This window comes from Lepidochelys olivacea, assembly GCF_965140295.1.
Source record: "Lepidochelys olivacea isolate rLepOli2 genome assembly, chromosome: 11".
Lineage (NCBI taxonomy): Eukaryota > Metazoa > Chordata > Testudines > Cheloniidae > Lepidochelys > Lepidochelys olivacea.
Window position 1 is genome coordinate 21,581,286 of NC_140421.1, and position 17,774 is coordinate 21,599,059.

At 36.5% G+C, this 17,774-nt stretch overlaps 1 protein-coding gene across 1 annotated transcript in view; it reads right to left on the reverse strand.

The window, feature by feature from the left end:
* LRP1B (LDL receptor related protein 1B) overlaps positions 1-17,774 on the reverse strand; it is a gene marked incomplete at its 5' end in the record, with an annotated part of 885,246 nt that overhangs the window by 327,734 nt on the left and 539,738 nt on the right. Inside the window, 2 exons of the mRNA XM_084642729.1 lie at positions 3,034-3,238; positions 4,493-4,682. Coding sequence (XP_084498855.1) covers positions 3,034-3,238; positions 4,493-4,682 — 395 coding nt within the window. The remainder of the gene's footprint in view (positions 1-3,033; positions 3,239-4,492; positions 4,683-17,774) is intronic.

Sequence of the window (17,774 nt, forward strand, 5' to 3'; positions counted from 1 at the left end):
CACATGAGGCATCTCCAGAGGTTTCTGATAAAGTTACAGAACAATCCCAAACTGAATTCAGGATTAGGGTCCTAGTGTCAAGCCAGGAGTTGAGGTTGCTGAAAGAACAAATGAGTCTGAGGAGCATATTCATCCTCCAGATCCCGAGGTGCGCATGATGGATGCCAGTCTTCAGGGATGGGGATCACACTTGGGGAAAAGAACAGCATCGGAGATTGTGGTATCATATCATGCAACCACAGAAAAAGGGAAAACAAGAAAAGAAAAGAAACAAAGCACCAACTTTCTATAGCTCAAACAGTCAAGTCTGCCTTCAAAATGTCCAAAGTTACATCAAAAGTGACCACATATTAGTCCAGTCCAATGTCTCCATCACTGAGAAATTTATCTCAATAATCAAGTCACAGTACTCTATTCACAGATGATGGAGATAATTTCCTGGGCAAATGTAAACTTAGCTTCCATCAGAGTGGTTCATATAAAGGTAACGCTAAAACAGATGGTGGCCTAGTTCAGCAGGCAATCCATAGAGACATCAGAATGGAACTTGAACCAGCAGGTATTCAGCCTAATAACAAACAGATTCAGCCACCTGAAAGTGGACCTGGTTTGAGGTTTACTTTGCTGTTCTCATTTCAAGCAAAAGTTAGTCACACTTCCTTAATTTAAATTAAATTCAAAAGAGGAAATTTTGACTGAATTAAGACTGCAGATTGTCCCTAGTTAAACATTTAGAAAGAAAATGTATTTCTATAGAGATTTAACAGTAAAATAAAAAAAAAGTGTTCTGTAGCACTTTCATGAATGCTAAAAATTCTACAATAAATGCTGTCATATGAAACATATGACATTAATGTTGGGCAGTGCTGGAAATGGGGAGGAGGGTAGAGGTGATTATACCAAACCTCTACACCTCACTACTTCTGCCAGCTGTAAACTGGAAAAAGCTGGAGCATACCATAACTTCTGAGGGGTACACAAACACTTACTTTCCAATTCAAGCACTTCTGGTGGTGCTAGGCTCACCTTTAATATCCCAGAAAAAAAATGTATATAATATACAAGGTACAGAACTAACTAAAAAAATAAACTATGGACAGGTCACCCACTCTTATTCATGCTGAGTTGTTCCTGATTCAACTAATAGTTCCACTGAAACTAATGCCAGTGCTCATGGAGGAAAAGAGTAATAAAGAGTAATAAAATTGAGCCCTACATTAATACAACATTAGGGTGAGATATTTAAACACAAAAGATTTTAGAAAATGCAAAAAATAAGGTTTTCACAGTAACATTATGTACATGGGAGCCCCAATCTTGCTCTGTGTCCTAGCTGTGCTGAGCACAACTTGGGATGGGAAATGCAAGTTCCTGAGGTAAAGTAGAGTACATCTCTCAATGCTCTGCTCAATGCTGGTTATCCAATGTCTACCCACAACCAGGGATTACTGGGTGCAGTGATGCCACACACACAAGTATGCTAGGTTCTGTGAGTCTTCTCCATCTCTCTCCACCCGCAGACTTTCTGGATACTTTGCACCTCCAGAGAAGCATAAGGAAAACTGAAAGGGGGCCAAGTTCTGGTATAGGATAGATATACTGCATATCTAAATAGTCTAATTAATAAACAATAATATGTGTGACTATTTCCAGACAGTTAGTTGGAGGTATGCTTTCTTTTATCTCTCCCTTCACCTCCACCACCACCCCCACCCCACTCATTTCTGAAGTCTCTCTGGATCAGAAATACCATAAGAGATGAAAAGGGATTTTTTTTTTCAATCTCCAATAAATGTAAAACAGCTAAATGGACTTTTCCTCAATATTTCTAAAAAAAACCAAAACAACTTAATGCAGCAGCCAAATGAGTCAAGTTACAGTCAACTTTCTACATAACCTAACTGTAACTTATAATAGACATATCAGAATGAGAAGTGATATATAGCACTGTATTTTAGGAAATCAGGCATTGTGCTTTAGCAGAGGCATATTTTGCTTGTTTCATTTTATTTACATATAAAAATAATGCCTTTTAAACACAGAATCTGAAACACGAAAACCTAAATTTAAAATAATCCATGCATACATGATTTGGATAATGACACAGAGAGTACACCTATAAAGTCTGTGGATGGTACCTAGTTAGGAGGGGTTTCAAGCACTTTGGAGGACAGGATTAGAATTAGGGTTAGGGTTAGGGAGGGAATAATCAACAGCACAAATACAAAATGAGAAAGGACTACCTCAGAAGGAGTACTGCAGAAAAGGATCTGGGGCTACAATGGATCACAAACTAAATATGAGTCAACAATGTAATACTGTTGCAAAAAAAGCAGACATCATTCTGGGATGTATTAGCAGAGAGTTGTAAGCAAGACATGAGAAAATTCTTCTTCTCTATTCAGCACTGATGAGTCTAGAGGAGAGCAATCAAAATGACTAAATGTCTAGACAACATGATCTATGAGGAAAGATTGGAAAAATTGGGTTTGTTTAGTTTGGAGAAGAGAAGACTAAGTGGGGGCATGATAACAGTCTTCAAGTATGTAAAATGTTGTTAGAAAGAGGAGAGTGATAAATTGTTCTCCTTAACCACTGAGGACATGATGAGAAGTAATGGGCTTAAATTGCAGCAAAGGAGATTTAGGTTACACATTAGGAAAATCTTCCGAACTGGAAGGGTAGTTAAGCATGGGAACAAATTATCTAGGGAACTGTGGAATCTCTGTCATCGGAGGTTTTTAAAAACATATTAGAAAAACACCTGTCACAGATGGTCTAGATGATACTTAGTCCTGCCTAAAAGTACAGGGGACTGGACTAGATTTATCGAGGTCCCTTCCAGTCCTATATTTCTATGATTCAATTTAGCCATTTTGTTCACGAATAAGAACTAATGGAGAATTACTGATTCATCAATCTACAGGCAGATACATAAGATCCTGATTTGGTAAATCTAAACTTTGGCTGTTTTAGAGAGACTACCCAAAAAGTACATATTCCATATATCAATATTTTTGTTTGTTTACTTACATATCTCTGTGACCCATCATATTCACACCTCTCTATTTTTCCCAGGCTGCCATCTGAAAAGTAGAGTTTCTCTGCACTGTGATCAATGGTAAGTCCATTTGGTGTGAGGATATCAGTACTGATAATAACCTGTGCATTTTTCCCAGAAAGGGTAGCTCTCATGATGCTTGGATGCTGCTCATTCCAGTTAGTCCAAAACATTAAACTGTATTAACATCAAAATAATAATAAAAAGCTGTAAGCTAACCTTGTCTTTATTTTACTTCCTATGTTAATTCCACTTATAAGTTAAGAATATGAAAAACATGTACCTTCAAATATAGTTATAGTTTATATAGTATTTCCAATTAAATTATAATAAAAATCAATTATTTCAGTTTATTCTGTTTTAATGAGTGCTCTGGCATTCTTTTGGTATAATATTTTAAGTAGTGCACCTTTCTCCAAGTTATGAGAATCAATTATTTCTAACAAAGGATAACAAGTATGACAGTCAATAATTTTCAAATTATAGCAGATCCTTGACTCAAATGCAAGCATGGACTTTGTCTTCCCACAAATGTTTGAGTTTTTATCCTCAATTCTGTCACCTGTTTTTTTCTAAACCAGGGAAAATCCATCTATACAAGGCCCTCCCCAGGTTACTTATACCCTGTAGTGAGGCTGTGAGAGACATGCTACATGGAGAGTAGATGCAGAAATACTGCAAATGGGGTCTGCTTACACAGACTTTAGTGGATGATGCATATTTCACAAAAAGAACATACCTCCCAATTTACATAAAGTTACTTCAGAATCTATGCTACATTACTGACTGAAATGACATGTTTGGCTATTTAGGTTCTAATGTGCCATAAAAGAAGTTCAATTAAAGAGAGAGAGAGAGAGAGAGAGAGACTTGACTCTCAATGGTGCATGTCCTCCTAAGACACAGCAATTTTTTAAAATTCTACCTTTACAAGTCTAAATTTAGGCACCCATTTGCCCTTTGACTAGGTCATTTGCATGGACACATACACTAGTAAGACAAGAAACTGAGGTTTTATTTTAAGACTGTAAAATATTTGTATTTCCAGCTTTTACTTAAGAAATTTGAACTGTATATTACAGAAGCGAACAGCTCAATGGAGAATACTTATCCTTTCTGTTCTACTGTAACTATTTCAGGCAGGTTTTCTTATTTTTTCAAACATCAGCTTGAAGGGTTTTTGGTGACACATAGTACAAAAATATTTGAGCATGATCTAAAAGATTATTTGGATTAAATGAGACATTTTAGGATTTCTGGAAATGCTTTCAAAAATAAAAGCATGAAATTTGGCTCCTGAAACTATATTTAGGCATTTGCCTGATCTTCAAAAGTGCTGAGTACCACAGTTTTCACTTACACGAATGGGAGATGCTCGATGCTCAGCACTTTTGAACATTCAAAAACCAGTAATATAGATGTGGTACATACTTTTGGCATTCATCAAGAGCTAATACATGTGGATGATCATCTTCAGACATTGTTATTACTGCCTCCCTGTTGAAAGCCCCTTGTCGTTTCTGGTCAACTGTATGTCTTGTGATAGATGATGTAGTAGAGCTGGTCCAGTAGAGAGTATCCCAAGCTCTATGATAGGCAAGTCCTTCCACAGAACCTACATCTGATAAAGACAATTAGAAAGAAAATAAATTACTTCTTGCTATCAAAGAAAGGGATTTTTTTTTCTAAATAGTACTTGTTGAGTAACACAGTGGTTCAGATATTTTAACTCTTCCCATTTCCCACTTTTTTTATTCCAGCGTCACACACTGAGATCCAGAGAGATTAAATGATGTATCTTAGGTCACACACAAAGTTTGTGGTGGAGCTGGGCTTGAAATCCAGATCTCTTGTGTCCCACTATAGTGTGTTAAACAGAAGATAACTTCCCCCCTCTACACAGTCATTCCTCTCTTATCTTACTAACTTTCAAACTAAAATTGTTGGCAGTATCTTTAAGCTTATATATATATAAGATATATATTTTCCAAGAAACACATTCTCCGTCCCAGATTTTAAAGTTTCCTATCACTTCGATGCAAACAAATGGTACAATGGGCGTTGGAGGTGATGGAACTGCAACAACACACCAGGGAAGGAAAATAGAGAATGGATTTATCTAACTTTCCATCTAACTCATAACATCCACAACAACAGGAAACTTCAGTTAAGTCCCTTCCTCTTCCCATTGTTTACTTATAACCTGATTTTAAGATTCGCTGTGCACTCACAATTTCCATTGAAATCTATGGAGGACTTATAAAAATCAATCCATTAAACATTTCATTATCAGTTTAAAGAAAATAAAGTAAAGTAAAACCATGGAAGAATAAGCAAATATCATCTGCAGATATTAAACTTATATGATACAGAACACCCGTGAACTGTTAAATCCATTAATATATTTTCAATACAATACTGCCATTTTAAAAATTGGGACCTTTTATGCAACCAGTAGTCAAGTGAAAGTCAACAACTGACACTGAAGGCAGAGTAAGCTCACCTTTTTTTCTAATTATACTTATTATTAAACGGTATCTGAGTTCATATGTTATAAATGTAGATATCCATTTGCATTAATGAATGAATTCTTTTTTTTCAATGTTAACTGATTGTTTTTTTCATATCTGAAAATGTTTAGAAAAACCTTCTGCATCAAAATACATTTTTTTAAACAAGCTACTGTACCGTGCTCTTTCATCCTACATGAAAAATATGAGGAAGAAACAAAAGCAAATTAAATTAATAGCCAGCTAAGGAATACCTTTAATGCTGTCAAGAAAAGATAAATTGTACACTACCGATTCCAATAAATAAAAGTGACACTGGCAGAAACTGGAGTAATTATTTCTTACTATTGTGTTCCCAATCACTAAGACAACATAACTGATACTCTGATTCTTTATCTATTTAGTGTATAACACAAAAAACAGTTTTAGGCAGAAAGTTAGATGCAACATATTACATTTCTAGATTTTCCTTCAATGGCTCATTTTATAAAATGCAGTATTTATTAACTTGATTATTATTTTTTATATTTGGCATTGTAGAGGGTATTATTTTCATCCTGCAAGTAATATATAGAAAACAGACACTCACCAAAGTAAGCTAATTTACTTTATCTACAGTAGTTCATACACACAAGGCAACAAAAAAGTATTAGCTATGAATGTGTCACTTTCACTGATTCATTCAATATTTTTTCAAAAGTCTCCAGAGGTGATCCTGGCAATTACAGGCCAGAAAGCCTATCTCCAGTACCAGGCAAACTGGCTGAAACTCTAGTCAAGAACAGAATTATCAGACACAAAGATGAACACGATATATTGGGGGAAAGTCATTGTGACTTTTCTAAAGGGAAATCATGCCTCGCCAATCTATTAGAATTCTCTGAGGGTGTCAACAAGCATGTGGACAAGGAGGTCCAGTTGAGATAGTATACTTGGACTTTCAGAAAGCCTTTGACAAGGACCCATGTAAAAAAGCTCTTAAGCAAAGTAAGCAGTTATGAGATACCGGGAAGGTCCTTTCATGGATCAGTAACTGGTTAAAAGACAAGAAACAAAGGATAAGTGAGAATAAATGGTCAGTTTTCGCAGTGGGGAGAGGTAAATAGCAGGGTCCTCCAAGGATCAATATTGTTCAACATATTCATAAATGATCCTGAAAAGGGAGTAAACAGTGAGGAAGTCAAGTTTGCTGATGATACAAAATTACTGAAGATAGTTAAGGGCAAAGTGGACTGTGAATAGTTACAAAGGGATTTCACAAAATTGAGTGACTGAGTAAGAATTTGACAAATGAAATTCAATGTTGATCAGTGCAAAGTACTGCACATTGGAAAACATAATCCCAACTATACATACAAAATGAGAAGGTCTAAGTCAGCTTTACCACTCAAGAAAGAGATGTTGCATCATTGTGGGTAGTTCTCCAAAAACATCTGCTCAACATATGCCACATCAGTCAAAAAACCTAACAATGTTAGGAATCGTTAAGAAAGGGATAAATAATAAGAAACAACAATGTCATAATGTCACTATGTAAATCTATGGTTCACCCACACCCTGAATACTGCATGCAGTGCATCACTCCATCTCAAAAAAGACACATTAGAATTGGAAAAAGTACAGGGAATGGCAACAAAATTATCTAGGGTAGAGAATAGCTTCCATATGAGGAACGATTAAAAAGACTGGTACTGTTCAGCTTAGAAAGAGACAACTAAGGAGGGATATATGATAGAGGTCTATAATATCACAAATGGTGTGGAGCATGTGAATAAAGAAATGTTATTTACCGCTTTGCATAATATCAGAACCAGACGTTACCCATGGAAATTAATAAGCAGCAGGGTTAAAACAAGCATAAGGAAGTCCTTCTGCAAACAACACACCATCAACCTATGGAACTTGTTGCCTTCCCAAGGGATGTTGTGAAGGCCAAAATTGTAATTGGGTTAAAAATAAACTAAGATAACTTTGTGGAGGATAGGTCCAGCAATGGCTATTTAGACAAGATGGCCATGAATGCAAGCTTAGAGCCATGTTCTATCCCTAAACCTCTAAGTGCCAGAAGCTGGGACTGGATGACAGGGGATAGATCAGTTGATAATTGCCCTGTTATGTTAATTCCCTCTGAAGCATCTGACACTGGCCACTGCTGGAAGCAGAATACTGGGCTAGATGAACCATTGATCTAAGCAGTATGACCATTCTTATGTTCTTATTGATCTACTTTTCTAAAATTTCTCCCTCTGACTAGCTTTCTCAGAGCTTCTCCTAGCTAAACTTCCATGCCATGTCAGCAAGGAACCACTTGTATCTCTATTGAGATGAGCATATGATATTAACTTATGGTCAATATATTTCCTCGGTTACTGCAGTACATAAAGAAGATATATGTTCAAGAGGCCTTTCATTTTCTTTTTATAAGGAATAGTGACCTCACAGAATACTTTATTACAATATGGTTCCAGCTTATGTATATGGATCTATTGAAGCAAATATTACAAAAAAAGGATAATTAAAAGCCCTTAATTTTGCTCCTCTGAAGATAGATAGATAGATAGATAGATAGATAGATAGATAGATAGATAGATAGATAGATAGATAGATATAATTAAGATAGATTTTTACTCTTTGGTCTTAGCTGCCTAAAACAAGATAAGAAAAAAATCAATTTTAACATATCTTGCTATTTGGCTTTCTAATAATGTCTCTACTACTCCTTCCAGATGGCTTGGACAGTCTTGTTTTACAGACTGGAGGAAGTGCAAGGGCTTTTAAGGAAACACTGGGATGTTGGTCCTGCCTACCTGACCTGACAGCCTGAAAAAAGATTTATTCCAACGCTGCAGCAATTTAAAAAACAACAATATAATTGAAAATTCAACCCTCATGAGAGACAGGACTCAAACATTAGTGAAGACATTACTAGAAAAGAAAATTAGGAAGAAAAATTTTTTCATTCTTCTGAATAACTTCTCCACTAATCTTCACTGATTGAGACAGAATAATGCAGTAATAAAAAAAGATGGAACAACGGAGGGGTGGATTTTAGGAGAAAAAGCCCTAAGAACAATCCACAGGAACCCACAGGAAAGAGACTACTGATTGAAGCACCTTCCATCTAAAGGAGATGTCAGAATATACATGAAGGTTGGGCTTGCCTTTGGTGATTGGGTTTCTTGAGGTTGTATATGCTTTTCCTATAAAACAACAAATATGTCTGACAAATGAAGTGATAGAGGAATTTTTGTGTTTGTATTTTGAGTAAAAGAAAAAATGAAATTTATTTCTGTACTGCTTATTTCAATTTAGTAGGATCCTCTCAAAAGCTATGCTCTCAGGTGTAAATTGAGAGATTCTGGATACCAAAACAGGCCTTCAGACAAAAGGTTCTTGGAGGTAGAGGCAGTTTAGGAAGTTGAATATCTAACGTCTCCCCAATCAGTTAAAAAAATTACTCTTTCTAAAATTTTGTTCTGTTCAATATATTGAAATTTCTCTGAATTTCAGACATAATTTCTGACCACTGGTTTGTGAGCATAGATTTTACCTCAAGAAAGGAAGGGACTTAACTATTGTTTTCTGTAAATCATTGATTTTGTGAATTAGACAGAAAGTAACATTTTGCACAGGTAATCCACAGCTAATTAAATTGCCCATTAAAGCTATAAGTAGCCAGTACCAAAGAGAAAAGCCCGAGGGTTTCTCTACTTCATGACAGGGACGAGCCCTGAAGCCACCTTTGTTCCCTGCCCTACCCCCACAAAATCTAAGCATACATGACAGTTCTGCGGCAACTCAGAATAGGGTCCTATGAATTTTGACATACAAAGACAAAATGCAGTACAAATATTTATCAAATAAATGTTATTAAAGTGTTAGAACAAAGACTCCTGGAAAGCTATGCCATGGTGCCATCTATGGAAATATGCAATCTATTTTAACATAAGACAAAGACTACAGTTGGTGAAAAAAATCTTACCATATTTGTAAAAGATATGATTTAAATGGCAAAGAACTTATGAGAGAGTGATGAGAATGTTTCATCTAAAGGAGGGCAGATTTCATACAGTTTTAACAGAAAAAATGAAGGAAACATCAATATAAAGATGATACCAAGAGACCATTACTAGGGGGATTTTGAACAAAAGGATGATCAGAGGTGGAGGAAAAAAAAACTCCTGAAGAAATTTCAGCAACAGAATCTCCTATTAATATAGCCTGCAATAAAAGAACCTCCAGTGAAGTTTTTTTTTTCAGCTTACCAATTTTAGGGAATTACCCACTAAAGACAACTCTCTTGAAGGAAGAAGCTCTCTTGAAATAACATCACAACATTAGGCAGTCAAAAGTTAAGCGGACAAAAAGTTCAGCTGACAAGTTTGTAGGTGAGAATTATATTTACATAAGTATCACAAAGAGAATTAGCGAAATCGTTATATTTTGCTTCCCTCAATAATAATCAAGCACTAGCACCTGGAGGAATCTGATACGTTTGACTTAAAGACAAGAAACAGAAACTATTTATAGTACAAAAATTGTCTCAGCTACAGATCAATATGAAACACATCAGGTAAACCTTATAAGTAGCACAGACTGTAGTCTACTGATACTTGAGTAATTTCCTTATTTGTCACCATGCACCTTTTGTTTCATCAAGTTTTTACCCATGAAATGGAATGCCCTCTCATGACAAGCATAAGGCACTCACACCTTTAAAAAGTTCAGTCCATTAAGTGCAAAATTACAGAGGAGGCTTTTTAAAGACAGTTATATAAGATCTGTGTTAATCAAATATTGATAAAAATATTATTGATGTAAAATGCAGAGTATTTTTTATTTGATAAGTGGTCAGTATTAAGTGAATGAATAAATATTAATTATTAAATTAGAATAAATGGAGTAAATTGTATATTTGTTGGTACTTTTTTTTTTAAGTCACAGCGAGTTAAATAAGTATGGATTGCATGAATGGTGGATAGAAAGCTGGCTAGATCATCAGGCTTAACTGGTAGTGACAACGGCTTGATATCTAGTTGGCAGCCAGTATCAACCAGAGTGCCCCAGGGGTCGGTCCTGGGGCTGGTTTTGTTCAACATCTTCATTAATGATCTGGATGATGGTGTGGATTGCACCCTCAGTAAGTTCACGGATGACACTAAACTGGGGGGAAGAGGTAGATATGCTGGCAAGTAGGAATAGGATCCAGAGTGACTTAGAGAAATTGGAGGATTGGGCCAAAAGAAATCTGATCATGTTCAAGAAGGACAAGTGCAGAGTCCTGTACATAGGATGGAAGAATCCCATGCACTGCTTCAGGCGGGGACCAACTGGCTTAGCAGCAGTTCTGCAGAAAAGGGGAATACAGTGGACGAGAAGCTGGATATGAATCAACAGTGTGCCCTGGTTGCCAAGAAGGCGAACGGCATATTGGGCAGCATTAGTAGAAGCGTTGCCAGCAGACTGAGGGAAGTGATTGTTCCCCTCTATTCAGCACTGGTGAGGCACATCTGGAGTACTGTGTCCAGTTTTGGGCCCTTACTACAGAAAGGATGGTGGACAAATTGGAGAGAGTCCAGTGGAGGGCAACAAAAATTATTAGGGGGCTATGGCACATGACTTATGAGGAGAAGCTGAGGGAACTGGGCTTATTTAGTCTGCAGAAGAGAAGAGTGAAGGGGGATTTGATTGCAGCCTTCAACTACCAGAAAGGTGTGGGAGTGCAAAGAGAATGGAGCTAGGCTGTTCTCAGTGATGGCAGATGACAGAACAAGGAGCAATGGTCTCAAGTTGTAGTGGGGGATGTCTAGGTTGGATATTAGGGAAAAGTATTTCATTAGGAGGGTGGTGAAGCACTGGAATGGGTTATGTCGAGAGGTGGTGGAATCTCCATCATTAGAGGTTTTTAAGGCCTGGCTTCACAAGCCCTGGCTGGGATGATTTAGTTGGGGTTGGTCCTGCTTTGAGCAGGGGGTTGGATTAGATGACCTCTCTTTCAATCCTAATCTTCTATAATTATTCTTTCATCTTTAGGATACAGATAGCAGCCCAAAATTCAAGTAAGTCAATATTATAGTGACCCAGAGGTATTGCCAGTATCACATGGGGAGACAGATTGTCTATGGATCAGCCAGGTCCCAAACCATTTAATGTTTTGCATGTAAAAAGTAAAGCCTTCAACTCCACTTTGAAATTATCAGGAACACTGGTGTTCTAATGATTAGCCACTACAAGACTGTAATGAATTTGTGCTATATTAATTTACCATACACATGTTAAGGATTATTCCATAGCACAACCATATTTTCTGTTGAAAGTAACTGATCAGTTATTCACTCATTTTGAAATATGCAAGAAAATATGTAGTTAGTTCAATGAACACTACAATTTGGGGAGTCAAACCCAAAATCTTTCATATGATGAAAATCAGGGGATTTGTTGTTTACTATCAGTTTCATATATTCACACTACCTTATACTGTTTTGAGTTAGTAAAGCACACAGAAACTGGAAATGAAAAGAAATGCATTTGTTTCACTGACACATTAAATTAAAACATTGATGGCATTAGATGCCTGCAGCACTGGTTAAATTTATTCTACCCATGAAGCAACAGTTTATGATTTTCATATGAATAGAACACTTAAATGAAGAGAACATTAATACAATATGATATTAATATATAAATCCTCACATTATTCACCTGCCACTGACATTCTGAATTAAAACAGTAATGGGGTGTATAACTGATTAAATATCTACACAACAGAAAGCAACAGCTTATGATTTACAAAGGCAATGGTAGAGTGATCACATCATTACGTTGCCAAACACCATCTATCACTTTTATTGAATTTAACGAAGATGGATTACATTCCCCAGATGAGATGCAACCTATAAATATTGTCATTCTGATCTTCATCTGACTTTCCTAGAGAACGGACAAGCAAGAAATCAATTATTGAAGAACACCTATTAGGATCCCTTGTTATTCAGCATATGTGTGTGCGTGTGGGAGGGGAGACTATTGCTGAAACTATCTAATGACTAACTTCTGAGATTTGGTAATGCTTCTCACTATTTCTGAGCAAAGTAAGTTTCTAGCTTATTTCTTTTAATTTTAAAATTCTGCAGGAAGATTAAATTAAAAACATTACCATTTTTTGTTCTTTGACTAGGGCTGGGTTGGATCAACAAACCTTTTTGCATTAATTCCACCTTCTAAGCTACCTCCATTTGTTCAAACACACCTCAATTTGTTCAAACACACAGCAAATTGTAAGGCAGGAAACAATAATGTTCCTCTATATAATGTAAAATATGGTTTTGTAAATACTAAAAGAGAGTAAACGTCCTAAAAACAACAAGCACAAATAGCACACTTACACCAAAACTTCTGGAGATGTTTTAAAAGTACCTACCATTAAGCACCTCCTTGAGTCCTTATTTACTGTACTCTCTCATTTGGCTTTCACAATTTACTTTTTTCGAAACAGTCTGTCAATTGCTTGAATGGCCCAATCACAGGAGATCAGACTGTTTTCTGATTATGCAAGCGGATTATTTTATTGTAATAGATAACAGGCAGTCACTATTTGATGTCTGAGGTGAAGATTATGCCTCAAAGGCAATACAACATCTGAGAGATGGCTTAAAATTTCACACATATTACCTATTTCACAATCAGAACTTTAATTAATTCTTTACCCTTCCATTTTGCTCCTCAGGTAGCCATAAGGCAAGAAGTCATTCTTGGCAGAAAGTACAATTATTAAGAGAGAACAATAAACTGTAATAAAAGAATGAATAGATAGCATTTTGTTTTTGAAACTAGAGGCTGATTTGATTGTTTAATTGCTTCTCTCACCAATGAGCTGCAAAATGAGCCCATCTTATTCAGAACACTTTTAAAACCCAGATTGTGCCAAATTTGGCACAACCAAATTTAATAAGTATGTACTAACTACACCACTTTTGTTTTGCCTATGAAAAATTCAGGCAGACATGATGTCATATGGACTAAGTTTGTGTATGTGATTTCTAGAGCTATGTAATATGACACCATGTGATATGCCATGTTACATTAAAACTCCTTCAAATGCTGCTGTAGTAAACTTTCTGATCATACATAATAAACATAGCCTTCAGGGTTCTGCATAGCAACAACCAGCTTATTTTCAGTAGCTACACTTCATGTTACTTCAAGGAGTGAATAATTCTAAGACCCAGGGGAGCAACTTGTTCACAAATTCTGTATCTTTTATTCAGTGCAATCGTATTTAAGGTAAATATATAAACACTGATGTGACCATGTCTCTTTTGGCACATGGCAAAAAAGAAAGTTAAAGGCTAACGGCCAGTTTACCTATTTTTATTCATATAAAGGTGATGTTTTAACATAACCATAAAATATTTTATTGGCCAAATTATGCCTCTTCAGAGGCACTGATGTAAAAAATGGGGAAATGTACTGTACCATAGTGACAGTGTCTGGAGGGAATTGTACCTTTATAAGGCATGATACCTATTACAGCCACTGGAGGAGCATGGTAAGAAGTTACTCTTGCTATATTTTTATTCCCCACAATTCTGATTCCTGGTATGTAAGAGAGGGTTAGGTCAACTAGCAGTACCAGCAGTGCTGACCAGATTCTACCCAAACATAGTTTCTCCTTGTACAGGTGTGCTGAAGGGGAAGGGCAAACATTTCATTTACACTGTATTTGAACCATCAGGCTACTGATGATTTTGATGCTTTCTTCTCCTTTACTTTGGCATTATACAGTATAAGGAAGGCATTTTAATATGGATGGTTATCTTTTAGTTAGATTTTTAATTGCCCTGCATGTATATATCCTTTGCTACTCCTCTTTTAGACTGACTGAGTTAGGGCAGAAGGAAAGAACAACAATTTCTTGTGAGCAAAGCAAAGCAGAATTGATTTTAGGGATATATCAGGATTCAGGAAAAACAACCCCTTGTCTTCACAGCATGTATCATACTGACATTTCATATAAAGTGCTTAATGGTCAGATCAGAAGTAATGACCACTCTAAAGTCTACCTAAATGGAAATTAAACAGATGCCATAGGCGAAGGGCCCGAAGAGTGGTCTTCTGAGAACTTCTAGGAGTAGACTCAACTTCATGGAACTACTTTGTATATCTTCTGAAAGTTGATTAGGGTTATTGTTTTGCAGGATTCTTTTAATATGGAGAATCAGGGAAATATTTTTAGGATTGTCTATTTTTATAAATGGTTACAATGATAAAGCTTAACACTGCAAAAAGATGTCTAAGGCCTAGAAGTATGATGTCTTGGATAAATGCTAATAAGTGACAAATTTCAGCTGATCTGGATTTAATTTTATTTTCTCAGCTCTAGTGACTAAATCTGGCCCAGATTCTAGTTCTCATATGCAGTAGAGTTTTTCCTCAGTGCTATCACGCTGAGTACTATTGTTTCCTTTTACCAGCAGTATGCTAAGTCAACACAGTCTTCGCTCCAGATGGATAAGGAATCCTTATACTAATGGGTGATTCAAGTTGCGGAGGCGAAGCCAGAATTTACAAGGCCAGAATGGAATCACTAGGATTACTTGTGCCTTATCCTGGTTAATTTTCCCCAGAGTCTGTGACAGCAGAGGAAAAGGATTCAGGATCCCTGAAGATCAGGCTTGGGACAGTACAATTTCCTTCAATCTGATGACTTCTACTCTCTCTTTGACTGTCTATTAGATGAAAGACACTTTTTGACCTTCCTTATAAGCATGGCTTTATTCAGCAACACTTCACAACGTTTTCTTCTTGAAGACACCATCAGGTACTTTGCTGAATCAGGTACTTTCTTCGGCTTGATCCAAAGGTGTCCACCTACAACACTGTTGGATGCCACAGATCTGGCTGCAAGGGTTAGTGCAGGGAAAGAACCATATGATATAAAATCTGCAGCCATGGAGAGTTTTATAATTTTGATTTTCTTGGGAAGGCTCTCAAACAGGGGGTCTGTGTGGACTAGTGTGGCCCAGGCAAAACATGTAGATGTGGACAAAGCCTGGAGCCAAAGGGCAGCAGATGTAGCTTAATAATTCTTCTAGAAGGCTGATTCCACTGTTCAGTCCATTGCTTTTATCTAAGAAGGAAAACTTGAAAAATGATTAGGGGACTAGAACACATGAGTTATGAGGAGAGGCTGAGGGAACTGGGATTGTTTAGTCTACAGAAGAGAAGAATGAGGGGGCATTTGATAGCTGCTTTTAACTACCTGAAAGGTGGATCCAAAGAGGATGGATCTAGACTATTCTCAGTGATAGCAGATGACAGGACAAGGAGTAATAGTCTCAAGTTGCAGTGGGGGAGGTTTAGGTTGGATATTAGGAAAAACTTTTTCACTAGGAGGGTGGTGAAACACTGGAATGCGTTACCTAGGGAGATGGTGGAATCCCCTTCCTTAGAAGTTTTTAAGGTCAGGCTTGACAAAGCCCTGGCTGGGATGATTTAGTTGGGATTGGTCCTGCTCTGGGCAGGGGGTTGGACTAGATGGCCTCCAGAGGTCCCTTCCAACTCTGTTATTCTATGATTCTATGCTGGTATGGTTGTGTCCTTGACCTGGGGAGCTACAAAAGATTCCACATTAGAGAAACTGATGTAATCCATGATGAATTTAAGAACTGAATAAAAGTTTTGTGCCAGCCTGGATAATGTCTGAAGTTTGTTGTGGTGACCCTACTAGGGTTTAATAATTTTATTTAAAGCAAAGAGAATGGAAAGACAGAGTTCTTTTTTGGAGGGAAGGAAGTACATCAGGAACAACCCAGGCCAACAGCCAAGGACACTTCCAAGAGCGTATACACTTTCCACTGCCAAGGGACATATTGAGAACTTTTCAGGATCCCAAGAAGTGACTCTCAAAAGTTGTATTTAGCCCTCAATGGCACTCCAAATAAAGGGGAGGCAAACAAGCATAAGCAGAGAGCCCCTCCCTGCCACACTGAAGTGAACATTTCATATTGCAATCTATTAACATTGAAATGTTCCAAGGATTCTACTTACAAAATAGAAATCTAAACCAGTGTAACACTCCCCTCAACAAAAATACATATTTTACTCTTATGTCTCAGTATATTTAATTGTATAGCTTTTGCATGATTTGATATAGTCATTAGTCATGTTTTAAAAGTGTGGAGTGCCTAGGCTAAAACTAAGGATTCTGTCTTACCTTTTTTTAAAAAAATGTTTTTAAAGAGGAAAGCTGTTTAGAAGCATTTTTAAAGCATATGTTTAGCAGATGATATACATACTGGGCTGCTCTGCAACTTTTCATTTTCTTTAGCGAGTTTTTAAAGTTCATTTAGAAGTTTTGTTCTTTCCTCCTACTGACTTTCCAACTTTCTTCTTCCACTGAGCATATTTTAAAGGCAGATGAGCTCAAAAGACAGCATATGAGAGCAACAGCAACATATCTAAATACTTGGTCTCTGATACCCACAAGCACATGAAGAAACAGTGCATACTTTAAAATTTGGGAAACATCAATTTTGAAAAATATTAATATTAAGGCATATTATAACTCTCTTCTTCTGCTATCTCACTGTACAGAATAGATTCCATATAACAAAGAAACATGAATGTTGGAAAGTAAAGCCCTCAAAAGTCAGAAAGTACACATCCAATCTTTATTCTTCCATATTGTGCATAGGGATTAAAATAGTCTTATTTTACATTGTCACATACTGTCACAGTAAACTTTTGGACATGTTTTCTATTTGTGTATTTAGTGACCATGTTTAACTTTATGGGGCAATAGTCTCCCTGTAACAACAGTTATGGCACTGATACAAGAATGTATTGCAGAATTCAAACACACCTATTTTAAGTTTTATCTGACATCCAATTGGGATAAATACTCTGGATTGAAAATCAAAATATTTCTATCATGTTCCTTGACACATCTGTAAAATGACAAAAACACCCATCATGAAATGAATGAAGCACTTATAGTATAAATGTGTTATATGGATTAAATGTATTCAGGCACTTTTTCAAAATTATTGCTGTCAGACTTGTCCATGTCTAAATGGTCCAGATTGTTTTTTCTAAATATACTTCAAAAACTTACAGATTTTAAAAAGGCATATTTTAATGAACATGGAGATTTACTACATATACCTACTTCATTTGAACAAGATATTTGTTAAACCATTAAC